The sequence below is a fragment of the Serinus canaria genome, chromosome 5, assembly GCF_022539315.1.
Source record: "Serinus canaria isolate serCan28SL12 chromosome 5, serCan2020, whole genome shotgun sequence".
Taxonomy (NCBI): domain Eukaryota; kingdom Metazoa; phylum Chordata; class Aves; order Passeriformes; family Fringillidae; genus Serinus; species Serinus canaria.
The window spans coordinates 29022783-29049988 of NC_066319.1; the positions used below are offsets into that span (position 1 = coordinate 29022783).

At 42.7% G+C, this 27206-nt stretch overlaps 1 protein-coding gene across 2 annotated transcripts; it reads left to right on the plus strand.

Annotated features, from left to right (window-relative positions):
* Window positions 1-5891: 5891 nt before the first annotated feature.
* LOC103826605 (serine/arginine-rich splicing factor 5-like) lies at window positions 5892-21356 on the plus strand. Of its 2 annotated transcripts, none has more exons than XM_030239910.2 (8): window positions 5892-6041; window positions 8177-8315; window positions 11771-11841; window positions 12604-12690; window positions 13960-14032; window positions 17796-17869; window positions 18800-18910; window positions 19888-21356. In XM_030239910.2, the coding sequence occupies exons 2-8, from the start codon at window positions 8190-8192 to the stop codon at window positions 20177-20179; spliced, it is 834 nt and encodes a 277-aa protein (XP_030095770.1). In that variant the 5' UTR covers window positions 5892-6041; window positions 8177-8189; the 3' UTR covers window positions 20180-21356. The 2 variants fall into 2 exon arrangements, with proteins under 2 accessions (XP_030095770.1, XP_009100232.2); XM_009101984.4 differs by lacking the exon at window positions 5892-6041 and adding an exon at window positions 6516-6663.
* Window positions 21357-27206: the final 5850 nt, after the last annotated feature.

The following is a 27206-nucleotide window of genomic DNA, read 5'->3' on the forward strand; positions in this document are numbered from 1 at the left end:
AAGCGCTCTGCAAGTCTTGTACTTGGAGATTCCAGAAGTCTTCATAAAAATATTTTTTTGAGCTGTGGCAATGTTGCAATGTGTGACCAGGTTTCACACAAAACACCAGCTAGGTGTAAGTATTCCTAGTTTTATGACAGAAAGCAGGTGGCTCATCCCTGCTGACACTATAGATTGGTGGCAATGTGTGGGCTCCAGCCTTGTGAAAGTTGGCACACCAGCACTGCTTTGGTGAAACTGAGATGTCAACAGCAACAGAAGGGTCTGGACTATGCTTCTGAATACTTGAATACTTAAATAGGGTTAAAAATAGTGGCAATAGGTGTGCCTAAAATATATTGGCATGTTTCTTCTTGGGTGGCACAGCCTCCAGCCTACTGGCTAGGGCTTACGTGACCTGCTGCAAGACATTCACCTTCCTCATTTGCAGCACAAGATTTATCTTGCAATTGTGTGGCCTAACAGTCTGTGGCAGTTAGTATGCTGAAATGTGAAAGCAGCTTTTGGTATTAGGCTCATGGTTTTGCAGCTAATATGCCATTCTTTAGCCAAGGCCTGGCATCAGCCTTGAAGAAATTCCTCTCTGGAAGCAGCTGTTTGCAGCTCAGCAACTGCCCCATCCTCACTATTTCAGGTGTGGCAATTGAAATAATACTTTTTGAAGAAATGAACCAAGAAAGTCCTTTCATGACTGTTGATATCTTTGGCTGCTGAGATCTCAATGACCTGCCTTATTCAGCCTGACTGTCTGAAGTACAGGGGCAGAAAACACTTCAGTGCTCAAACAACATGGGTTTGAGCACTGAAGTGTTTTCTTGCCTGCCAAAATGTCAACCACATTTCCCAAAGCCTCTCAAGTCTTGTGACCGTTGCATGTCTTCAGTGCTGCCAGCATCTGGTTTTGAGCAGAGTGCAGGAGCAGAGCCAGGAGTCTCAGAAGACAATGAAAGGAAACTAGTCTGCAACCTTGAATGAACTTGATTTCAAAGAAGTATTCATATATCCATGGAGATTCCATCCAGACAAATCAGATTGACTGGTCTTATCAGGAAATAAAGGAGAGGGTGGGGGGGTTGTAATGACTGTGAAAAGGAACAGCTTGAACTAAAATGTCTTTGTTAAGAAAACAGAATGCAAATGTAATTTTCATACCATAACATGAAGATTATTTGTACAACATTACTTGCACTACAGATACTGAGGTAAGACAGATTACGAAAAACTTAATCTTGTTGAATTAATTAGACCCTTGAGGTGACTCTGGCTACTGAAAGAGTTGCTACTGTGCAAACCCTTAAAATCCGCTGCATTAGCGCTAAGCTGCTGGGAAAGTCTTAGCATAGTAAACACAGATTAACAAAGTCTAGGGCATATCCTGGTGCAAACAGGTAACCAGAACATTTCCCAGCAGACACTGAGAAAATGTGCTAAGTGCTGCAGTCAGTAGAGAAGTCAGTCATTGCAAAGGATGGAGTTGGATGATTGCATCTTGTACAGGGAAGGATGCTCTAAGGCTATTTCAGATAGATTTAAATCTCAGCAATTTAAAACCACTGAAAATGACAGGAGAAAAATAATCTCCTCTATATTCTGAGGGCTCAGAGCTACTACAGACTAGATCTCACCAATAAGATATTAAAATAGATTCTTCCCATCTTTGAATACCATCCAGCAGCCAGAAAATAGGGTCTCAGTTTTGTTCTCTGCTTTGGCTTCTGGGACATACATGCATGAAAATGTTGGTACAAAATGCACTAACTCCTGTCACTGTCTTACCTCTTCTCAGCAAGTCTCTTGACACCTGCTTTCTATTACTCAATAGTTCACATCCTGGTGGCTAAGCCAGCATTCAAGCAAAATATTGAGGGCCTCTAATTATCATCATGCCTCAGCGACCCCGACCCTCAGACTGTCTGCAAAAGCATGATCTCTCACTGCTGCTGCAGCAAACATCTAGTCTTACTCCCACTGTGCAGGTACAGAAGGCACCGGGGGAAAAAGGGCTAGATGTCATCAGAAGGTAGAAATATGAAGCCTTTATTTACAGTTGTAATCCAAACTAGTGCTCAGGCCTGGAGGTATTGCTCCCTAGGCTTTTCCCTGTTGCACCTAAACATTCTCTGCACACCTCTGTTTCTACTTCGGGGCATGTCTGGAGTGGGAGATTGAAACTATTGGACACCTGGTCCCATGGGACAGTCCCCTTCAGAGCCCAAGCACCCCTCTTGCAAACAGCCCAGCACCAGGGGCCACAAATCTCACCTCATATAAAAAGAGGTGAGCAAGTCTGGCTGCTTCCTTTGCCAAGTTTAGAGGTGGGTTTGCCACCCATTTGCTCCATAGAAGCCTAGTTGCCTAAAATATCTTCACATTAGGAGAGTAAGGCAAATTCAACACTTTATCCCTCCTCAGGATGCACATCTTCTAGCCCTACACCCTAACCAGCAGCAAACCTAATGGCTGGGCCAGGGAACATCTCCTCAGCCCTCACTCAGTCTCTCTCTGAAGTAATTAAGCACTCAAGCAATAGAAGAGAAAGAATGAGCCCACATCCTCATGGTTTAAGCAATGGGTTTGCAGAAAGAATCTGCATTTCTGTCCCCTACAGAGGTATCTTTTAGGTATTTTCTATTAAACAGCCACAGGACAAAGACCCTTGGGGCGGGCAGCAGGCCCCAGCAGGCCTCTCTCAGCCCCCCGAGCACTAGGCCTCTCCTTACCTCAGCTGTCTGCTCCACAGTGGCAGAACCTGAGAGAGGAGCCTCCCTCCTCCACCAGCACAGCGCACACAGTGCTTAGGACGTTCTGGTGGGTGGGAGCCTGAATCTTCAGTCTGAGGAAGACAGCAAACCTGGGCTTCTGGAGGAATGAGTGTTTCAAATGATAAGCCATTATGCAAAATGCAGCTGTTGGTCTGTACATATCTTTTGGCAGCCAAAGAAAAGAACAAGCCCTGGTTAGTCCCCGTTACAAACACAAGCCAGCACTCTTCTTGGAGACAAGACCATCCTTTGGATCCCAGGTGGAAGAAAGCTCTGGCACCAGTTGCAGGCAGGTGCATTTATGTTAAGCAGGGCAGGATATTCAGACCTAAAGCCACCAGTGCTTCCCAGCAGCACCTCACTCATTTGCATTTTCATTTGCTAGCATTTTTGGTCCCCAAATGTCCTGTACAAGACCTAGCTTTACATCTTGGCTTGGATTCTTACTGGATGGTGGCACCTGTTAAGTGCTTCAGTGGTTATTGCCTCCAGGCAGGGGTGACTTGCCTGTGGTGCTCAGGAAGGTTCATGGTGGAGTAATGAACTGGCCCAGCTCTGTCACCTTCCAGTCTCAGTGCTGCAGTCATCCTACAACTAGTTAAAAACTTGTCTCAGACCATCCCCTGGATTTTTAATTGCTGTTGTGGCTTTTTTGTATGACCCTGTGGCTTTCATTGTACATATTTGCCTAAAAATAAGGACTACTTTAATCTGCAGAGTTAAGAAAGCATTTTATACCTTTATTATTAAGCACATTCAAACATCATCATCATCATCACCATCACTTTAATGAGGACTTTCACTCCTTAATGAATAGGACATAATATTTAATCTGTGGTGCTGAGCCACAGCATCCTGCTTTCTGGGACAGAGAAAATCAAATTTCTTCTTCAGGGAAGTGAGAAAGCCGTTAATTTACCCCAACAATAAACAGATTGTGGGTTTTAAGTATTCTGATTCCAGATGAGTGTTTGTTTACATTTGTAGATGTGCAGCCAGGACAGTAACAGCACCCAGAGGGCTTTCAGGTGAGCTTCTGAGAGACCAATCTTTTAGTGCAAGCAAAATAAAGGGAACTAAAACACAGCGTTATTACTGAAGTAGATTTTGCACGTGATAGCTTCCAGAAACACTACCCACACACAAGAGGCAATGCTGCAGATTCTCCTACTGATGTATTTCATGCCTTTTACCATGCATGCAGGGTGTCCACAGCCAAGAAAGGGAAAGCAGGACTCCAGGCTGGCTCAGGCTCTACAGGAGCAGCCAGAGCTGCATTCCAGATGCACAGCTGCATTCTTCCCTGCTGACACCATCCCAGAGGCTGAAGAAAAGCAAGATAAAACCAAAAATCTTTACCTGGGCTTCTATCATGACTTATCTTCATTACTGCGCGTAACTCCAATCCCTATTACATCCATACCATTCCAAGACTGCAACTTAAGGAGCTTTTTTCTGCTTCTGAGCTTCTTAACACAGCAGTTCAAGCACACAGTCACACAAAGACTCTACTGCTGCTCCTGTAATAGTCCAGCTCTGCCACCTACACAGAATTTGCACAAAAAGTCACAGCACTGCCTTTTGAGTGTCCTGGACTATCTTATCAAATAAAGAAGTAAAGCAGCCTTACAACTACACATTGTATTCAGAGTTGTAAGAAATACTTGCACCAGCTAAAGCTACCCACATTTTCTATTTTAACTACAGCTAGCTGTGTTCTGTAGTCACATTTCTCCATTTTCTTACCAAGTAAGAGCTCACATCAGCTGCCTTGTGGCAACAGTCACATCCTGGGCTGCACTAGCCAGGGCAACACTGGAGGGTCAAGAGAGGTGATTCTGCCCCTCTACACAGCACTGGAGAGGCCACATCTGGAGTGTTATGTCCACAAAAGGGACATGGACTTACTGAAGCAAATCCAGCATGTCACCACAAAGATGTGAGACTGGAGCACTTCTCATGTAAGGAGAGGCCAAGAGAGCTGGGATCATTCAGCCTGGAGAAGGCTGAATGTGTAGCAATACCTGAATGGGAAGGAATGAAGAGGAGGGTGCTAGATTCTTCTCAGTAGCATCCACTGGCAACTGAAACCCATGACGCTTCATCTGAACACAAGAAAATACTTTTTTTCTGCTCTAAGGGTGGTCAAACACTAGGTCAGGCTGTCCAGAGAGGTTGTGGAGCCTACATCTTGAGAGATACTAAAAAGCTGACTGGACATGGGCCTGGGCAGTCTTGGGGTATTAGACCAGATGACCTCAAAGGATCATTTCCAACCTAAAAGATTCTATTTATTATGTGGATGTTTAATGTATAGGTTATTTCCCTCCTAGAGAGGGCAATAAATTTGAATGATGCCTGAATCTAACATACAATATCATAAGTGCAACTTAGATATTTACTTCAAGTTAAAACAGGAAATCCAGACATGATGCTGTCAGACAAGGGGGAAAAATGGGCAAACCAAACTGTAGTTATATTTTAAGCACTGGGACAGTGAAGACTTAACAAGCTATGCTACATTGACAAAACAGATCTTTTTCATCCTGGTCATTATACTGTAAACTGTCGTTAATTATACTGTAAGAAGTCCATAAAGTGAGTATATCTGACACTGATAAAGCAGGAGTGTGCTGCTTATTCATGGAAAAACTGCTTCTGCCATCCAGGCCTGGATCTTCACTAGACGCTTTTTCCCAGCCAAGGTTTCCCCCTGGTGTCAACGATTAACAATATTGCGGCGTTGTCCAAAGCAGCGTCATTCTGCGTGCCGAAGAGAAGATGGTAGTGAGGGGCTGGCCGCAGCACACTTCTGTTAGCAGGACTGAGCTGCGAATGCAACACTCTAGATTAATTCTCTGGACGTGTGAATTTTTTCCTCCACTTGTTAAGCAGAATTATTATCTGTTTTGCCATGTCTTAGACAAAAAGTCACAGGCAGTTCAGCATGAACAGGCTGCCATGGAAGCTGTGGATACCCCATCCCTGGTTGTGTGCAAGGCCAGGCTGGACGGGGCTCTGAGCATCCCGGTCTAGCGGGAAATGTCCCTGCCCGTGGCGGAGGGCGGGAGCGGGATGGTCTCGAAGCTCTCCGCCATTACCCCCCGCGCCTACATCTCCCGTCGTGCCGCGCGGCGCGCTGCGGGCGGGGCGGTGCGGGCGGCTGTGCGCAGGCGCGGTGGTCGCGCGGCCGTCGGTCGGTGGAGCAGCCGGCAGCCATTGTCGCCGCGGCCGCAGAGCGGTTCCCTCACGGCCAGCAGGACTCGCTGCTCCGCGACGGTACGTGGTCGCCCCTTCACCGCGGGGGGTCGGGGCGGGCGCGGGGAGCCACCGGCGGGGTTCTGGCGGCGGTACCCTGCGGTGGGGCGGGAACGAGCCGAGGCCGGGGGCGGCGGGCGGAGGCCGCGCTGGCGCCGCGCGGCGCCGCAGGCCCGGGCGCTCGGCGGGGCCGCGGCCGGGGGGGACTGGGGGGGGGCGGCCGCCATCCATCGCTGCCCTGAGGGGGGAGGGCTGATCCCGGCGGGATGGCCGGGAGGAGCCGTCGCGGATTGGAGGCGAGCGCAAAGCTTCGAAGAGCCGGAGGGGCCGGCGCCGCTGCGTGGGCCGGCGCCGTGATGGCGGCGGGCCTCTGAAGAGGGCCCGGCTGCCTTGGGCAGGCCGCAGGCCTTGCGCAGTCCCGGATCCTCACGGCTTCTCGAAAGGAGGGAGGAGCAGATGGCCGCTTGCTGTGGGTCCGTGCCTCCCGGGGGCTTTTCCGCACCTACCGAGTCGTCAGCGAGCGAACTCGATTTCATTGTGGTAGGAGCGACGTGTGAAGCTCCGCGCCTCGCAGGTGTCAATACAGATCTCGCATCCATTGTGCTCCTTGATAATGAGTAAATAACGCGCGGATGGGTTGTTCGTAAGTCTTTCGCAGTATATTTGACAGTTTCAGTGGTGATAAGTTCTACCCACCCACCCAATTTTCATTTCCTTCTGTGATTCTTCTCTCCACCTTATTTTTCTAGCACTAAAAATATCGAACTGCAGTTACGCAGTCATTTTAATCTTTCAAATCTCTGTTGTTCCCAAAATGAGCGCTGTTGCCAAAGTGGCTGTTCTTGCCGTGTTTTAAAGCATACAGTTACGTAAGGCTATCCTTCCTCTACGAGGGCCTGCCTTTCCTTTAATATCCATCGCTGGCCTGGCCAGTGTTTGTGCGGTAAGAGTGCGCCAGGGAAACCGTGTGTTGGAAGACTGGGCACTCCGCGAGGGAGCTGAACCAGCCCCCTGAACCGGATTTCCCTGTGGGCATCAAAATGCATGGGTGAGCACAAAGGAGTGAATGGCTACAAAGGGCAGCGTAGGCTCTTCCGAGGTTCGGGGATTGAGGCCAATCTCAGTAAGTGCTGTCGCAGTTCAACCCCTCGCCCCATAAAAAGCCCAGTACCCAAGCTTCCAAAACTCTGGCACTTCTCAGATGGCATGGTAAGTCTGAGTAAAGAAAGTATTCCATAGAAACCTAATGGGTGTAGGGTAACAGAGAAGGTAAATCACATTAAATCAAAATACTGCATTCAAACTGACTGGAATTGCTTTCACAGCTAACATGACATGTTGTCTGTTTACTTTGCCTGCATTACAGCCCATCATTTTTATTGTAGTGCAAGACCATGTCATATTTCCATTCATTAGGGTTCAGATTCTTTGTTTTTTCCTATGGCAGCAAGCTCATTGAGTGAGACAAATAATTAATATTTTTCACTTATGAGATCTTAAAAATTTTTAAACCACATAAACTGAAAAAGTGACGCCTTTAAGGTAAAAGAGTGTTTTACATAGAATATCTCAAATTATATATCCTGGATCAGTGGATTGCTTTAAAAATTTAAATGCCTTTTTTATTTTTGCCATTGTTGAAATCTCATAATGCAAAATTCTTTTTCAAAACCAGGTAGACTGTTAAAATAACTTCTATTTATGGTTATTGGAAATCATAATAATTTGATGACTACCATTTATCGTTAGTGTGCTAATAAAATTTTATTGCAGAGATTTTTCTAGATGAAAGCAAAAGTTTCAAGAATTTTTTTGTTATTATTCTAATAATTGTCATATGAATTTTGTTTTGTTTTGTTTTGTTTTTTTTCCCAGCAGCTGCTAACCCAGTAAAATCTTTAAAGTTACAGATTTGGGATTTTAAGTTTCATGATTAAAAAGTACAAAACTGGAAGTTCTTTGTAGGTTATGCTAGAAGTCAGCAAGACAGGATTTTATCCTTTCTGTGGCTGTAGAGGATCAGGCTTTTAACATGTATACCTGGAGGATAGTAAAATCAAATCCTATTTAACCAAGATTTCTGAGATGTAAAAGTGATCTTAATCACCCTATTTTAAGTTTACTAATCTGATAAACGGTGCTGTTTTCATTTTTAGCATCAACCTTAAGATGAGTGGCTGCCGTGTCTTTGTTGGACACTTGAGCTCACGTGCTCGTGAACGGGATGTAGAGAAGTTCTTCAAGGGATATGGTCGCATACGAGAAATCCATCTGAAAAATGGATTTGGGTTTGTGGTATGTAACAGCTTTGTTTTCCTTGCTGTTGCTTGCAGGTACTAACTTTGCTAGGATGATGTCAAGGAAAGGAAGATATTTAAGATAATAGTTGCAGTGGGAAATAGAAAATATTAATAAACATTTCAGAAGGTTTTTCATAATTTTGGATTACAGTTTTGGCTAGGTTTTGCTCAAAATCTCGGTAATATTCCAGCTGCCTTAAATACATTGTTTGATCCGCGGGTTTAAAATTTACCCCTCATTTCTGAATACTGTATAAATATTCTGTTATGGCAGTACAAAATTTTGCAGTCTTGACCCAGGAGAAGAGTTTATAAGAACCACTTAAATGCCTTTCTGAGCCCTTGCAGTCTTCTTGGTCATGTTTCTTAGATAATAGCCTGACATAAAAGCAGAGTAGTTGGCTAAGACAACAGGTGTAGTATAGGTGCTGGCTGGTGTATCCAAGCAGCATAGCTTTGAAATCTTGTGCAGCTGAAGTTCAACAAATTCATCATCAGTACATGTTTGTAGGGCACATCTGTCTGTCAGACTATGAAATTAAATAGACAGTTCGTTGTATCTCAGGTACCTACCACTGCTTTCGAGAGCTCTGTGCTCCTAAGTGTCCAAATTTTGCAGCTTTACAGATTCACAGATTGACTCAGAATCAGCCTGTGTTTTAACTATTATCTCATGAGAATTGAGAATTAGCTGTTGTGCAGTGCTTAGTTCAGGCTTGAAAGGCTGATACTGCCCTCGCATAATGGCAGGCTTACATGTCACTCTTTCTGCCAAGATCAATCCCTTGAGTGAAGTTATTGGAAAGGAACAAAAGGACAGGCTTTGCCTACTTTAGTTTCATGGGAATATTGCTCCTTAACTCCTACACATGGTGGTTTCTGGTTCTCCTGCATTATGAGCTGCTTGTTGATTGCCAGCAGGTAAATACCTGTCTCTTAAAAGTCTGGAAGTAAATGGCTGATGTAGACATGAGCCTGAGTTTATATTTAGAGTGCTCTTTCCAATTGCTGCTATTTCTCAGTTCCCTTTCCTTGAGTGTTCCTCTTCTGTTCCTGGGCAGGGCTATTGACTCATTCAGGAACAACTTCTGTTCAGCTTCTGTAAGCAAGTCAGTCAATCCTCCCTCTTCTCTAGTTCCTAGGTGGAACCACTTTCTTTGCAAAGATCACTAATAAGCTTGAATAATTGTCTCATAAATTTGTATAAATAATGTCATTGTTCTCAGAATAAAATGTTTTTTCTTTGCATCTAAACAACTTTCCCTCCCATACTTGTCATCCCATCACTGTGCACCCATATCAGAAATCACTTCCATTATTTGTGTAACTGTGTTCTAGGTTTTGGAAGACTGACTGTATTCCCTTGAAGCTACCTTTTCTTCCTGCTGGACAAACACAGCTCTCTCAACTTTTCTTTGTTACCCAACCTTCTGATGAGTTTTGGTTGCCCTCCGCTAGTCTCAGTCCAATTTTTCAATGTCTTTTATGAGCTGGAGAGACCAAAACTGAACACAGTGTTCCAGGTGTGGCCTAACAAATGCCAAGTAGGGTGGAATAACAGCACCCCTTGGTCTGCTGATTGTACTCCTACAGATGCAGCCCAGGATACGATTTGCTGTCATTGCAGCAAGGCCACGCTGCTGACTCATGCTTAGCTGACTCTCCACAGGGATTTCCATGTCCTTTTCAGCAGAGCTGCACTCCAGCCACTCAGCCCCCAGCAGATTCTGCTGCTTAGGATTGTCTTAGGCCACATGCAGCACTTCATGTTTTATCTCTCATTAAGACTTGTGATTCTTGCTTGCCTAATCTTTCAGCCTATCAAGGTCTTTATGTGGGATGGTTTTTCATTCTGGTATATCTGTTTGTCCTCCCACTTCGGTGTCAGACACAAAACTGCTGAGGCTGTTCTTGATCCTGTCATCCATGTCATTTATAAACACATGGAATGGCATTATCCTTCATGGCACTTTATTGGCCTTGTGCTGTCAGTTCATCTTTATTTTCTGTTACTTAAGACTTGAATTTATAAAACATATTACAAAACTAAGTGAATATTATAGTGCTAAAATCATGTTTTGTTGTGCTTTATGGAAATCATTGCTTAATCTTTGAAACAAATTATATTTACTTAAATTTTGTAGATTTCAGGGCATAATGTTTTTACACTTCAGACCATAAAGCTAGATAGACTTGCACATGTTCAGTTTGTTAGAAAGTAGTTGACATAATGGGACTTGCAGTTGCCAACTATTGATGCTTTTAAATGCTGGACCTAAATTATGTGTCTTAAGATAATCTTTGCATCATCATGCAAGGATGTGTGATGTTTCACTTGGTAGTGAAACAAATTTCAGTGCAGAAGGGGGAAAATTGCTTAAGCTAGTATTGCTTCTGAAAAGCAGTTTATAATTATGCAAACGCTTTCTTCAACTTGAGAAGCTTCTTTTCTGTTGTTCGTTTCTTTGCAAGCTGCAGTTCCACAATTTTTTCTCTCCATCTGCACTGTTGCTGCTAGCAGTCCCTACCCAGCTGCTTGTTCTCTCTGCTTTATTTCTTTCCTTTGTTCCCTTGCCTCTCATGGTGTTGCTGCAGTTGTCCAGCTACATAAAATGTACCTACCTGGGAAGTTGATCTGGTTGAAAAATAACACTTTTTGACCCTCACCTCCTGCACAAAGTGTGCTGTTTTTCATCTGGGTAGGTTTCTTGACCTAGTTTCCTTCAGAGCTGTACAAGCAGCTTTGCCAAGAACCAGTGGGCTGGATAGTGGGCAGAGGCTACTCGGGCTGACTAAAGCAGCATTTCTGCCAAAAGTGAAGTGACAGATTCCATTGCAACAGTAAATGGAATTATGCTTGTTGTAGTTGATCTGGACCCACAGGTGGCCAGTGCTGAAGAAGGGCTTATGTTTCATACTCTTCTTACATGGGCATCTTTTTGCCCAGCTAGTGAACTGAATTCACTCAGAAAGAATTAGGAGGGCTTTTTTTCTGGTTCAGTCTTTCTTTGCCGGTTCAGTAAGAATTTAATCTTAAGAGAGTTTTGGCAGTGCACATTCTGCATTTGATCAGCTCATGCTGTTATATTCAGTTTTCCTGTATGTGGAGCTGTGCTTTAAATTATATGCCTTTAAGTAGTTTCCCCCACGTCTCCCCAAAAATATTTTTGATATTTCTTAGCAAACCAGGTAATTTATTAATAGGTCCTGCAAATAAGTTATACTGAAACAACTGGCGAGGCAAAGGAGTTTGTGGGATGGAGGGAGAAGAAATTATCCTGAATAGAAATGGCTTTGCTTTTCATTCATAAGTGTACTAGGAACTAGCTTCCTTATTCAGAGTTCTTGGTGATAGTGCTATAGAAATGTAAAATTTATAAAGAAGCATGTTTATTAGTATTTGCATATATTGTGAGGGAAAATAAATTTTTATTCCAATTTTCTTTTTAGGAATTCGAAGACCACAGGGATGCTGATGATGCAATTTATGAACTAAATGGTAAAGAGCTGTGTGATGAAAGGTAAGTGTGATACCCTAATTTCCCTTAAGAATAGAAAAAGTGCTTTGCCTCTAAATGCAGTGCATTATCTTGTGCTCTGACACCCATTTCCTGTGGTTCTCTGGTGGGATATACCTTCCATAACTGTAAAGACATTCATTGGGATCCAGTCTTGGTTAAGGCAAAGATTAGCTTGAGACTGGAGGAGGAGTGGTTTAGAGCAGGGCTGACAGTTTTCTCTACTTTCACTTAGTTCTCTTTCAAAGGTAACTCAAGATCTTCTCATTAGGAATAATAGTAAGAGTGAATTGAACTTATTTAGTATTTATCTGTCTGTTGACCAGAAAATAATCTGATGGTAGCCTGTTATCATTTTGATCGTTGCCCTTCAGTCGGCAGTAACGTCAACTATAGTCTTTGAATGTTGCAGTAATTTTTATTGTGATTATGGAAGCTGTAATTTTAAGTCATTAGGTTGTTGTTAGTTATTTTAGTATTCTTTTCTCTTCTGGGCTCTGGTTGAGCAAATTCAAGTGTTTGTCTGAATTACAGACTCATGACAATTTTCATAAATCTGAGGGAGGCCAATGAGAAAAAACACTGATCTGGCACTTTAAGAAATGCCAGTGGTTGTGTTATAAATCATTGCTTGCAAGGGCAAGATAATTCTTGTTTGTGCACATTTGCTTCCAGTTGTGATAATATTTAAGTCAATGTCAAATACTTGAAGTTTGTTGTTTTAATTTTTTTATGGGCTTGGTTTTTTTTTGTTTCTGTCACAAGGGTCACAATTGAACATGCTCGAGCCCGAAGAGGAAGGGGAAGATTCTCACAACGGTTCAGTTATTACCAGTCGCAGAGTGGATCTAGGTAGGTGGTCTGGGCTCTCTGTCCGTTTTCTCTTCCAGTAACAAAAGAACTGGAGTTTTCTTTTTGTGATTTAGGGATCCAGCTCTGTTTCCCTGTATAGCTTCACAAAAGAAGTTTTATGTTCTCAAACCTTGCAGGTTCATTACTATTACTTGCCTTCTCAGGCTGAGGAGAGTGGGGGTTTTAAAGCAGTTTAACTGTCTTGGAGAGGTTCACAAACTTATTATGAAGTCCCTTTGCCATATTGTAGGCACTATGCTGGTCTTGCTTCCTGCTGTCATGTAAATGATGTGAAGAAGTATTGCTGCAGTTGGATTGGCTGATTTTAACACTAAGTCAAGAGAAATGCAGAGCTTCTCTGTTGCAGCTTTTGTCACCAAATTGAGCTTATGTGATAAATAGGATATTGTAGAGCAATAATTCAAGGTATTTACTGTCTAACCAACTTTTCATGTTTCCAGTTGTATGGTTATCAAAATGCTTACTTCAGCTCAGCCTAGAAAAGGAGCAATGCTAGGGCACAAGATAAACACTTCTGCACGTGTTAGTAAATACCAGTTGACTAAGTTTGCTGACCAAGCAGGAGAGTCTCCCTCCAGCGATGGAATGTGAAAATCAGGACACAGCTCATCTCTAGAATTCCTCTAGAGGACACACAGTATTTGTGGAGTTGTCCACTTGGACTGATTAGAGCCTGTGGTGAACCTTGTGCCAACGTGCAGTGAAAGTTCTGCAGATTTGCATGTATTCTGCCAGACAGCTACACATTACATCTTTTCACTTTTAATTTGCATATGCAAGCATGTTAATTAGATATTTTTTTTTTTTTTTTACTTTAGTGGTAGTAACCTTAGTGTGGTATAATTGTTCCGAGGTCCAGGCTAAAAGCGGCCTTTCAAAGTAGCAAGTTTGCTTGATTGAAAGTCGTGGGCATCTGACGTTGTAGTAACGTTCATGATGTCAGACTGCCAGTGCTAGACAGGAAGAGGTTTGCAATAATGGAAAAATGAGACTCATCCTGCCAGTTTTATGACTCTGGCTCCTCTTGTTTAAATACTTGAAAGATCTGGGTGTTCTGAAAAAAATTGGGACACTCTTCTCGTGGAGTCTTAAATATACTCTTTACTAAGAAGAATCAAGTCTGCAGTCCATCAGTAAGGAAATTGCTTAAATCTTTCAACAAATTGTAGAAAATGTCAGATTTCTTAAGTTTTAAATTCCTTATGCTGGAGAATTTTTTCTTTTTTCTTCCTCTTTGAATTCTTCCAGCCGGTATGGGCCTCCTGTTCGCACTGAACACAGGATCATTGTTGAAAACCTTTCATCCCGTATCAGCTGGCAGGTGAGTTAGCATCTTACTGTCTCTTTTTTACACCTTATTTTACTACTTCGTAAGTAGACTGCGTTCAGTCTAATTTCTTAATAAAGCCATCATAAATATTTAATGTGAACAAAAAATAAGGAAAAAACCTCAGGGATTGGTGAAAATTAACATTCAAGCGCTCACAGAAGTCTTTTGTTTCAAAGCTGTGCAAATATTCTGTAACTAGATTTTGTGGTTGGGAACTGATTCTTAATTCTGTTTGCCAACTGATAAAGCTTTGGAAGATTCTAGATTGTTTCTAAAATATTGAAACTTTGCATTAATTCAAACTATGTCATCCTTTTGTATTGTTATACCTGGAGGTGCATGCCTTTGTTTTGATTGTAATTTATAGTCTTTTCTTATATTTTGCAAAATAGTTTTGTGACCCAGTTAATGATTGAGAATTCTGGTAAGACATCATTAATAGAGGGAATTTTAAGAGAGCTACTGTGTTGAGTATGCTTATTGTAGATACTTTTTTTTTAAACACCAAACTTTCAGTACTTGTAATTTAAAGCTTTCTTACCACCTTTTTTTTGTTTTTATTTTTTCAACTCTTGTCTAATATTTTGCTGGCTTTTAATAGAATGGCCATGTAATCAATTCTTTTAGTTATGTTCTCTGTAGTGTACAGTGTATATAGAAAGTTCACTTTGTAAGGACATAGCAACAGATGCTATTTATAAAAGGTGAGTGAATAGTGGAGTTTAGTCTTGTTCATTAACCTATATATTCTTTGAATAAAGAGACTGATAAAAGTCCTGAAAGATGCAGTAGGACATGTTGAATGTTCAAAGCCTCGGTCTTGGAGCTACTTCCCCACAAGGAGGCTTCTTGGCTTGCCTGGAGCTCTGCTGATGTGTTTCGTAAGAGTTGGGTGCAATCCATGCAGATAAACGGCTGAACTCAGTTTATCTTCTGCATGAGAGGTTCAAAGGGTTTGTAACAGAGCAGTTGTGTTAATTATTGAATAACTAAAGAAAACCAGCTGAGTTGATGTGATGATCAACTGGATTTAATCTAAATATCTTCTGGGTGTGCTACACAGCTACATCTCTGAAGAGATTGTCACTTGGAAACAACAGTAGGGACCAGAGAAGTAAGCTGTAATGGAGTGTTAAGGAAAACAAATCCTATAATGCTGTTCAGTGTCAAATGCATAATTTGAAAAAAAATTAACATTTTTGTAACATTCTTTTACTTGTGAATATTTATAATGGCTTTATGTGTACTTACACTTTAATCTGAAGCCCACCCAATTCAGATTTCATACTGGTGAATCTTTTAGTATTCTAATTAAATGTTTTAAAGTCTCTTAAATATATTATAAGTTAGCATGAGAGACTTTTCGATACCTGCTTAAATAGACATCATTTGAAGGGAACAACCATATGCAAGCTGCATTTACTTGTGAAGTTGTACTGCTTTTGTACTGACTGTAGTGTTTTAGCTTCTAACTGTGCTACTTATAACACATTAAAATAGCTAATCCATTAACAGTAGTGCCATTATTTTTCCCTTCTAATCCCTGCTAGGAAGCACACTCATTATGGAACCTTGCTTTTAAATTTGCACACAGAATTTAGTATTTGTGTCCAGATCCCCATACTTTGAGAACATCTATCTCCCTTAAAAGTTACTCTGTTGGGATATTTAAACATAGAAAAAGCCAGAAAATTTGTATTCAGATCAGTTTCCTCAGATTGTTGACTATATTGTTAATAGATAATCCCATCTCTAAGCAGTAGACAAACTGTGAGAACTCTCCTTTTTTTTAAGCAAACATTTATTTCTGCATGTTTAGAACTTTCTAACCACCCTCATCAGTTTCCCAGAATCAAATTTCCAAGCAGTTGAGAAAAGTAGGTCTGTGTTATATCAAGATATATTTTCCTATTTATGGTTGTCCTACGCCTTATTTCTTTCTGGTGCTAAGGACAACAAGGATTTCTTGTGCTATTTAAGGTGACCCAGAGCAGTAAACTTAAGATAAAATTTGATTGTTCCACTGGTTAGGTGATACCAGGTAACTTTTAAAACATTCCCCTAATTACAGAATGTTGAGCTTTTATAACACATGCACACTTCTCTTTAAAAAAATAATGTTGGCATCTTAATCGTGTTGACATTGTGATTACAAATGATATTTCATGTTTCTTAGGATTCAGCGCATAGTGTGCAAGATTGTTGGAGCCTCAATCTTAAAGCCTAAAGTTACTGATGTGGGAAATAGATTTGCATAGATTAACATTTTCTAACTTCTTTTGACTTACCAGTCCTGGTCTGGTTAAAGTCTCATTGACTTGAGCACAGCCAAAATTTTGTCTATCATCTCTAAACTGAGGTAATTTGAAGTATTGTTTTTAATGGTACTAATAGGGACCCATTTTCATTTGCTATTAGGGTTTCTTTATATTAGGACCTGTGAAACAAGGAAAATACCTACTACTTTCCACATGCAAGTTTTTAACATAAAACTATTGAATCAGAATACTAGATAAAGCTAAGCTTTTTTATTCTGTGGCAAATGTTCTAAAGTTTTTTCTTGGCTTTTTGTTTTGTAGTCTTTTGTTCCTTAAGTGTATTTCTAATTCTAACCAAGTGCATTTTGAACCTCTTCTAACAACCTTGATTTGGTTAACCTTCATTTTTCTTGTGTGGAGGAAAAAGAACCAAAGATTTGGGGGTTTTCTAGTGGCTGAAATTCTAGGGTTTGGCCTGTTCTGAATTTTCCTTTTGGTTCCTATGACACTCCTGTTTTTTGGCAGTCTAGATCTTGGTTTGCCTGGGTTTGATCTCGATTGGCTAGCACAGATCATCCTCGGGTTCTTTAGCCACTTCTGGAGACTGGAGACTATGTCCAGTGCTTTCAGGGCCTCTGGTACCTCCGTGAAGCATATTGCTATGAGCCATCACTGCCTTTCTCATGTAAGAGAGTTCCTCTTGGCCAGCTAGGTATTGGACAAGCAGCTCTTTGCTTAAGGTACCTTATATCACCTGCCACTTGTGGTGTGCTGCGGTAAGTAGTGTGGGATTATAAAATACCAGATACTGTTGGGTAAAAGTGCTGCCTTAACTTAGACAAATGTTTAGCTTTTTAGTGACCTTTTGCTTTATTTGTTTGTACTCTCTCCTATTGCTAAGCAAGTAATTTTACTTGTCCATGTTTAGCCTCTGTTAAGTTTAAGACAAGGATGTCTATTGATGTGACACTATAGCGTGATGGATACTCAAATGAAACTTTAAAAGAAAAATTCCTTTGTAAAATTTTGAATTACATTGTAGTTAAACCTTTTTGCTTTTAATTTTGCTTTGAAGCTGGGGGAGGTGAGCATAAAGGTTGAATTTGTCTACATTTATTGGAATGTCATTTAACTGGGGCATTAGTTATGAAAATCTGGATTTAATACTGCTGCATTTCTCAGTTCCGATTTCAGGGGACATGTTGGTATTTTAAGTATTGCATTGTGTTTTCATAACAGCTTGTTTTGGGATGTAGGATTATCTCGAAAGCAGTGTTTTATTCACTGTAGCTGTAAAATGATGGATCCTTTCTATATGCAGCTGCTATTACATAAGCTGTTTCAGAAACTTTTTTCTAAATTATCTATATATATTTCTTTAAATATAGAAATTAAAAACCATTAAGCAGTTTTAGCAGGGAAAAGTGTTAGGGGAGTGTTCTGCTACCTGACTCATTTGTATCCTGTTCAAACTAAAATGTTAACTTTTGCTGTAGGACTTGAAAGATGTCATGAGAAAGGCAGGGGAGGTCACCTATGTGGATGCACACAGAAACAACAGGAATGAAGGGTAAGTTCATTTTATGTCTTTGTGTGATATAATAGGTGAAACTATTAAGAGCATGATTTTTCCTCTAATACAGAAGAAGGGAAATATAAATCTGTGGGGTGGCTTAGATGCTGAAATTTCTCCACTTAAAGAACCAAAACAATCCAAAACATGAACTGTTAGTAAGTAGGAGTTCAGTCTCTATTCTCTGTCTTGAAAACAATGGATGAAAGCAGGAAAGGAAGGGAAAATTCCTTTCAAATGTTCAGTCCTGATGTCTTATTATTTTTATATAATCATTTATGATCTGAGGCCAAAACACCTCCTCGTCTGTGGCTGCTTTACACTGGTTCAGCAGTCAGAGTCATGGGAAATGAACATAACCAACTTCCATGGGGAATACCTACCTGCCTACTCTCTGTTCTCATTCTGCAGACTACAAAGGTCCTGCACAACAAAGCAGGAGAGAAGGAAGTGTGAATAGAGTGTCCGTGCTGGCAAAACTGCTCTAGAGCCACTGCAAACCAATGCAACATAGACCCTTTTTTGAGTTCAGATTTAAAAAACAAGAAAGACTGGACTTTTCTGTTTACTGTTAAAATTCTTAAATAGGGCAGAAGAGTCTGCAAACTTGTTTTGTTCCTTGGACAGCTTTTGGGTGCAGTTTAGTGGAGGACTGAAAGATATTTCCTCAGCTGATGCAGGTTTGTGTAGCTTCCTGCATTTTCTCCATCTCCTTGCAGATGGCAGTTCTGGTATTGTTTAAGTAGATGTGATAGGTATGGATAGCTAGGACTGTTGGTGCATATTTTCTTATTAACCATGTTAAAAACTGGCTTTCAGGAGATAAAACAGAAAGCTGTGAATCAACAGATTTAAAAGGGCCAGACCTGCTTTCCTTACTTTTTTTCTTTCTCTGAAACTTTTCATTCATTTCATTATGGTGTACAGGGTTGTGGAGTTTGCATCTTACAGTGACATGAAGAGTGCTCTGGAAAAACTGGATGGCACTGAGCTGAATGGACGCAGAATTAAACTGACTGAAGACCACAGAAGGCATAGGTATGTCACCTGGCATGATAAAATTCTGCTGAGGGCATGGATTTGGGTAGTGTTAGTGCCAAAATTTGATTATGTAGTTTTTTTGGCCCCAAGCTAAATATCACTGCACAGAACCACTTTTTAGCAGTGTAAACAGATTAAGATAAGAACTAACTTGCTGAAACAGGGTAAATAGAACACTTTTGGATGTAATTTTTTTTTTTTAAAGACAAAATGTGGTATTATAAAGAAAGAACAACTTAAAGCATGAATTTTGGTATTAAAAATGTTTAAATTAAAGGAAAGCTGTTCACAGTCCTGTGAAATATTTTTCAAATAGTTGTGAAAGCCAACTTTTTCAGGAGAATAAAAGAAAATCAGTTAGCTTGCTTGCATTATTTCTAAGCAGTTCTGCTGCTCAGTCATTAAAAAAACATGTTGGCTGCAGCTCTTTCATTGTCTCTTTCTGTGAAAAAAGGGATGCATTACTAGTGAAGGTGTTAAAGTATGCGGGTGATCCCCACCTTTAGAGACTTAGGCTCTTGAAAGAAACTCTTGTTTGCATGGCTTTTCTAGAGAGAATAAACACCACAGGTATAAAGTTCCATTTCTGTGTTCTTCTTAATAAATCAAATGATACTTCAAGGCAGGATGTATGCAGACAAAGAGTTGTTCTTTGATAGAGATTCCCCTGCCTAAAAATTGGTTTCTCTTCTCCTGGCAGGAGCTGGGGAGAGGCATCTCTTACTAGGCAGTTCATATTGTGCTACACTAGCAGAGAGTGTCAAGGCCAGCAGTTTCTGATGGCCTTCACCTAAGATACTGTCAGGATGGAGCATAGCAGAAATCCAGCGGCACTGTGAAATGGCTGAATGCTGTGAATAGCACTTTCACATGTTCGGATGGGTGGGCTACGCGCACAAAGTAGTTGTAAACTTTACATGATAGTTTAAATTTAGTAAGAGGCGAGACTAAAGCTTTTAATTACGCTTTTCTAGAAGCAGATCTCGATCACGGAGTTACTCAAGATCTCGCAGCAGATCCAGGTCTACGGGATCTTCCAGATCGGACAGCCGGTCCCGGTCCCGGTCAAGGTCCCGCTCCAGGTCCAGGTCTCGCTCTCGATCCCGCTCTCGCTCTCGATCCCGCTCTCGTTCTCGCAGTCGTACTCCTAAAAAGAGTTACTCCCACAAAAGCCACCGCTCCAGCTTGATAGCTTCTTCCCCCTCTCCTTCTTCTTCTAAAAGAAAATCTCGTTCTAGGTCGAGCTCTGCTCATAGCCGTAGTTAACCTGCTTTGAGAGATGTATTAATTAATTTGATTCAAGTTTCTTCAAGACTTGAGACAAGTTATATGTGAGATCTGGGAGGGGAAGAGTTAACATGATGAAAGGGTGACCTCCTCTTACATTGCCAAAGTGCCTGTCATCAAATAGGCCATCTCTGTGAGGAGGGGCTGGCTGTCAGCTTTCTTCTTTCAGTGAAGTCTGGAGTGGGAAGTCTTTTTTATTTTTTTCCCTGCTATTAGTAAACATTTCTATCATAGATATATTATGTACACATAATGCTGAGGTAATGGGATGAGACAATACGCTGCTTTCTCCCTCTCTTGCCCCTACTTTCCCCTCCACCTCCAAGGCCTTTGACTTCCAAAATACTATGTTAGCTTTTGTCCTTGGTATTAAGTCTGAGAACAGGAAGTATAGATTTAATTCCTTTAAGGTTCTGTGGCTACTTTTCTGTGCGAGAATGAATGGACCAGATAAAATTAGTTTAGAGTTCCCCTTTTTCCCTGTTGCTTGGCTTAACAGGCTGTTTAAGTTCCAGCTTTACATGACCTTGACAATATGCTTAATTTGCAAAAGACTTTCAGGAATACACATTGGTTAGTTGAATATTGCTCACTTGGATAATGGATTAATACAATGTTAAGCAGTAATGAAAGCTGGAATTTTCTGTTAAAATGAGACATACCATCCAGATGTCAGGTTTATTGGGAATCCATTATAATAATTTTACAGTAATTCACTAGTATGTGGTATTGTATGTATAGACCTTATTTGACAGGTGACTTCATAAAACTGCACAGAAATGTCAATATGCATGTCCATGTTTTTGATGTTTATAAAAGTGACATAGCTTTCATACCCAAAAGTGTGATACTGAATAACATGTGTATGACTAGCAATAGTCTTGATGGAAAGGAAGGTTATTTTAGTAACGAGAGCAGCAAAAAAAATTCCCAGGAAAAGTGTAGTCAAAATCTCCGGAATGCACACTTGTTTTGATTAATAGAAATTCCACTGCAAATACTGTTGTTCTTACAATTTGGAATTAGATATTTTTTTTTAACTTCTGTATTGTCAAAGAAGGGAAACATTTTTGGAAGAAATATGTAAATTAATCCCAAAGTCTTACATGTATTTAAATGTACCATTCCTAATAAAATCAATCCTTTTTCTGGCTTATTTTGCAGTTTTGTTTAATTGTTGTTGCGGTTGCTCACTTCAGTCTTTGGGACATGATCACAACGAAATTTATTTGTAGGTATACCTGTATAGTAGCAAGAAAATGGAAGCTAGAAAGCAGTTATAAGTGACCAGATGCTGACTAACTGGAGGACAGGATTGGATTTTATTTTACTGTCATGACCAGCAGTGGCTGCTTGAATAAATAGCAAAAGGATTCTTTCTGCAGTCCTTGCAAACAGGTTTGTGTGATACCTTCTGCTCTGACACTTCAACAGAGGAACCAACAACCTAATGGCCACGGGTGTTGGAATCTTCCTATAGGTAAATTCATTTGTCACTTTTGAAATACTGTACTAGAGATTCATACATTGCCTACACAACTTGTGTACACATAAGCCTTCAAGGCTTAACACCCTTTATAAAGCCAAGTTGCTGGTGACCCTACCCATAGCAGGAGTTTGGAACTAGATTTTTAGGATCTCTTCCCACCCAAACTATTCTTTCATTCTTTGCAATTTTTGGCATGATGTGTTAGCCGTTCTCTTGTAAGCCACAAGACATTTTCCTCCTAGGGAAGGAAGCCTTATCCAGCATGCAACTGCTTGCAGCATAAGACACACCCACCTGGAAGTCAAACACTGCAATTAGTTGCATTTCAGCAACTGGCTGCAGCATCCCGCAAAAACAAGAGCATATTTTCTGTGATGTTTATGGCACTTCTTTATTACTAATTACGTTTTTGTCAGTTTAACACGGCTTTTCATCCGAGGATATCCCAGTGGTTCATGAAGATAAACTATTGTACTTGGCCACATCATATCTCTGCTTTATTGATGAGAAAAGGAAAGCGAGTGTTGTGTGTGTTCACCTGTGGTTGCCAAACAAAAGGGGGTGAGGAGGAGGAGGAGGAGTATTGCCGCCAGGAAGGCCAGGATTCCTCACGGGACAGGTTTGGCTCTGGCTCGCGCCATCTACTGGCTGTCCTTGTGCCACTGCTCCTGGGGCCGCGAACGGGCTCAGAAGGGTGTGGCTTGTGTTCGAGGACAAGACACTATTCTTTCAAAACCGTGCCGAAGGAGCAACGTGATTCCGAGTAGGAACAGCCCCAGGATCCGTACCCGTATCGCTCTGACCTACTCCGGCAAAGGGTCAAGGGCCTTGAGTGCCAGGGGTGGAATTTCTCCGCTCTGCCAGCTCCTCCTGCCATTCCCCGATCTGAGAGCTAACTTGAACAGTTTCTAAGTGGAATCAGTCTTCTTACAGAGGTTTTGGAAGCATGTAATTTCCCATTGTTTCCCTCATTTCCATTCCATAGCCATTGTTTGCTGGCAGACCAAGTGCTTTGTGCATCCAGTACCTCAGGGCACGTTTCCCATTTTTCCAGCCCTGCAATCAGGTCCCCCTTCACCACCTCTCTCTGCAAACCTGCTGGAGAGTTGTTAGCCTTTTTTCACTCCAGGTGATTTACTAAGACAATAACGTTGATTAGCCTACAGTTATACCTGGCAGAAGGTTCCATGCATGCCAGCCTAAAGGAGGGGATGCAGCAGAAACATCAGGGAGCCATTCAGGCCTTGGAGTCACCACCAAGAGGAAAGTGCAAGGGTTAACAGGCTGGGGTTAGGATCAAGGCCAATTATATGCTTTAGTGAAATACCAGCTAATGGTGACTCTGTCTGGGTGGTCTCAAGATGTTCAGAGGATATTCACTACTATTGATTTGCTGGGCCTAGGACCATGAGGGAGAGAATAATGTATGGCAAAACTTGTTTTTCAAGATTAACAAAGGACTTAAAATAGAGCGTTTCACTGGTCATGAATGATATTTTTGTGTAGTGTGATGGCTTTTTCCTGTAACCAGGGATGAATGTGGTCTTTACCAGTTCTCTCCTTTTCCACTGTAGAAATCTCTTGTGCTGTGTGGATCTGGAAAGATCCAGATCCAGAGAAGATGTTTCAGTTCAGACTTAGATATGTATGAATGTAGGTGTGATACATCACTGCAGACCCTGACATCTGGTTCAGCAGGGTCCTACACACATGCTGAATTTGTTTTACCCAACAGCCAGCTCTCTGGTGTTCTAAGGCAACTGATTTTTCCTTGATCAGAGTCCTGTGGATATAACTTTGAGGTTCATAGAGGTAGGATGCTCCAGGATACTCTTTTATTTTAAGGGAAGTGAGCACCCATTGGTATAGCTGCAGTTAAAATCTGAGAAGGCTCTCAGTCTAGAGCCTTGAAAAGAAGAGGTACCCTAAACTGTTGTTAAAATTTGAGCCAGATGTTAGTCAGGGGACAGACTAGCAGTGGTGCAGCATATGCTGGCACAGCAATGACAAGAAGGAGATGGTAGGGAAACATACAAGTAAAGAGAACTGGATGAAGTCTTTGCATTCACATCTACAGCTGAAGGAATTAGTCCTCAAACTCAGTGAAGGAGACTATGGATGTAGGCCCCACTGTGAGTTATGGCTGGGATTTTCCAAGTGCCTCAGACTATCAGGAGTCCAGGCCACCAGCATTCCAGCTATCAGACAGAGCTCTCTCTCCAGAGCAGACTGTGCTTAGGCCATGGGCAGTCTCTCCTGCTGCTGATTGTCACACAATCAGTACCTGGCCTCTCTTGACAGCCCATCCCTTTCATGCCTTCAGCCAAAAACAAACTTACCAGAGCTGGACTTAAATACCACATCTAGTGCTTCAGTCTGAAGTGTTAGTATTGGTTGCACTGGTTTTGTCCCTTCTATGTATTTTTTCCAGTAAAGCTTTGGGTCACACTGGCTGTTTAAGAAAAAGTATAGGCAAGCAGCTTTGCTGTCCCTTACACAACGGGCATTGCCGTTCCCTGCATCACTGCCAGTTCCTGTGAATGCCTCTACTGAAAAGTGATGTGCTCAGAAAATCCCGAGTTTTCTCACGTGTTTAAAAACTTTCCCTGTTCTTTTCATTCAAATTGTCACAGCCTGTTTCTAGCACTGTGCAAGAGCCATTACTGATCATGTAGACTTTCCAGGTTTGCCCAAAATGCTTGCTGCAAGATTTCTGCCCACACTTGCCCTCAGTTTGTTTCCATTTACTTTATCTTTCCCCAGTTCTGGCACTTGGATGGTCTAATCCCCACATCTGCTTATTGTACACACTCTCTTGAATTTCCTTTAGTCTAGTAGCTTGTCTCTCTTATCTGTGAGCACCAAAATTATTGCACTACACTGTATTTCCCAGTGAGAATCGATGACAGTATATTTTGAGACCCCAAAATCTCACCGCAAGCATCTCAAAACCTGTGAGTGAATTAACTCTGCTAAGACCTCACAAACCCGCGTTGCGCACTTTCCTACCCTCCTACAAGCCTCTCTGCTACCTGAACAGCAGCAATCGCGTGGAAGAGGAGCGTGCCGAGAGCGCGTTGTGCGTGTGCTTACGGCGAAGCTGCGGTGTGACGCAGCGCTCAGGGCTGCCTTGGGCTGGGCTCCGGGGCTGCCCACGCGCTTCTTCGCCGTGACGGTTCTTGTTTAGGTGACAGCGGGGTTTGCCGGCACGTCAGCAGCGCGATCCCAGCGGGAAGTGCCGCCACTGCTTCCCACGGGGCGGATCCCGGGAACAGGCCCGCCAGGTGGCGCTGTGGCACCGCCTCACGGAAACCGCGCTTCTAGAAACTCCCAAATTCGCATCAAAATCGCATCAAACTCGCGCTGGTGACCCAGAGCTCTGCCTTTGCGGAACCCCCCGACACACACAGATACACACAGACACAGATACACACACAGAGCTCTGTCCTCGGCCCCCTGTGCGGTTTTCAGCACGTTCACCTTCCGGGGAGCGGAAGGAAGAGGTGGAGGAGCTGCGGGGGGGCTCAAAAATCAGCCATGGAGGTGAGCCATGTGCAGATCTCCTGAAGGACCTGTTCTAGGACCCATCATTTTGTCTCCCTGGCATTTCCTCGAGCCCTTGGAAGTCTCTTTGTCATGACGGCCATTGTGAGGAATGCTCTGAAGGGCTGTGGACCTGTTTCTCCCGCCCAGTGGTGGTTCCGGGGTCGCTCCCCTGATCCCTACACAACATCTTTGGTGCGACACAGACCTACAGCTTCACCAAGGGTCTGGCTGCCCACCTTTGTGAGCTCTGGCTGGGTGAGGGAGGGAGATGGAGAGATTGAATTAAGATCCAGGCATTAAACTGCAGCAACCCAGGAAACCTACAGCGGCTAATCTTGAGAGGAGAGTGGTTACAAAGGCTCAGAAGTGAGCTAGTGAGAGCTAACAAATGCTTCTCATCTGAACTAGAGTGAGAAACAAAACTGTCTCCTGAGGAAGCTGCCACCCCCATCTTCCTCCTGCCCCTTCACGTGTACCCACAGGAGCTGCTCTGAACTGGGGCTGCACCCTTCTGCCATGGCCTGTTTCTAGACAGTGGTAGGTACATGCTGAATATTGGCACTCCTCCAAAGGAGTCTGGTGACAAAGACGCTTCCGGAAATAACTTCTGGCTTGGTCTGGAGAAAACTTCTTGTTGCCTAGGTGTGACTTCTGAGCAGAATGGCTTTCTGCTATGTTTTACCACCCAGTGCCTACAACAGGGCTGTTACTCCTGTAGGCTGTCCTGCAGGCTGGCTGGGGGCTCTTTCCCTGCGTTCACCCCAGACCTCTGGTCTCTACCAAGTGAACTTCTCAAGGCAGCCTCTCCATGCTCCAGTCCTCTTCCAAAGTCAGGGCTACCCCAAGACAACATCCACAGCCCCTGCAGAAGGAGTTCAGGTCTTCTTCATCATCAGTCCTTTCACTTCAAGGGGACTCAGCTGGCTTTCTTGGTTCACCCTTGATACCTGGAAGCAGAATCAGGGTCTGTGAAGTTTCAAGATCCCATCCCTCTGCTTGAGAGCTTGAGGCCAGAACAGCAGACTCCAAACTCATGGAGGAGTGAATCAGCTCCCAGGCTTTCTGGACCCCTGCTCCAGCAGCATGGCAACAAGGTGGTTAGATGCTTAATCATCTTGTGGTCCAGAGAGGAAGGCAGAGCTCTGGTCTTGGATTTCCCTGATCCCTCTTGTCTCTCAGGAGTCCAGCGTGTGCTGCCTTGCCCTTTCTGGTACCCGCTGGATTGAAAAGCAGGGAAAACACAAATGTTAATGATCTTTCTGTTGGCCCAAATTCCCATGGGCCATACATCCCCAGGATCTGGAAAACCTTGGGCAAAAAACACGGGTAATTTTCAACAGTCTCCATTTCAGCTGGCTTCACAGACTTTGTTGCTTTCTTCTCAGCTGAACAGTGATGCCATCCACTCTGAGTTCAACTCTCAGGAACAGCGCCAGCAGAACTGGCAACACTCTTGCTCTTCCTCTAGTACATTGCCAATGCACCTCCATCTTCCACGTGCTCTCACCCAGCATGCACACAGCATCATTTCTAGGCTAGCAGCCACCTCCCTGGCTCCAGGGATGGGGGCACCTGAGTCTCAGGTCACACAGAAGTGCTCCTCTTCACATCCCATCCTCTGACCTGGCTTCACTTGCTTTCCTTTTTACTCCAAGAAGCAGGTTCAGGTAATTTTCAGCTCAAAGTCCTCCAAGAATAGGTAGCACAGTCAAAAAGTAGTGTTTGGGAGTATTAACCCAGGTACTCAAACAAACACTTTCCACCATTTCATTTACTGAGAAAACCCTCCACTGTGGAAAGCTTTTCTGGTTTTCAGTATCTCTGGGACTTTTAGGACGAGACTGTCACTGGGGCTTGCCCCACTTCTCCTTTGAGGGACATGTAAAGAGGGCAGGGGAGGTGTTTGCTTGCAGCAGGGTGGGAAGGAGCTGCCTGCACTTCAAAGCTCCCGAGGCTGTCCGCAGGCAGGAA

What these genes read in the sequence shown, in the direction of transcription:
- LOC103826605 (XM_009101984.4), top strand. An exon ending in CATCCCGTATCAGCTGGCAG is followed by an intron (nt 14,033 to 17,795) that starts GTGAGTTAGCAT and finishes CTTTTGCTGTAG; the next exon opens with GACTTGAAAGATGTCATGAG. An exon ending in GAAGACCACAGAAGGCATAG is followed by an intron (nt 18,911 to 19,887) that starts GTATGTCACCTG and finishes ACGCTTTTCTAG; the next exon opens with AAGCAGATCTCGATCACGGA.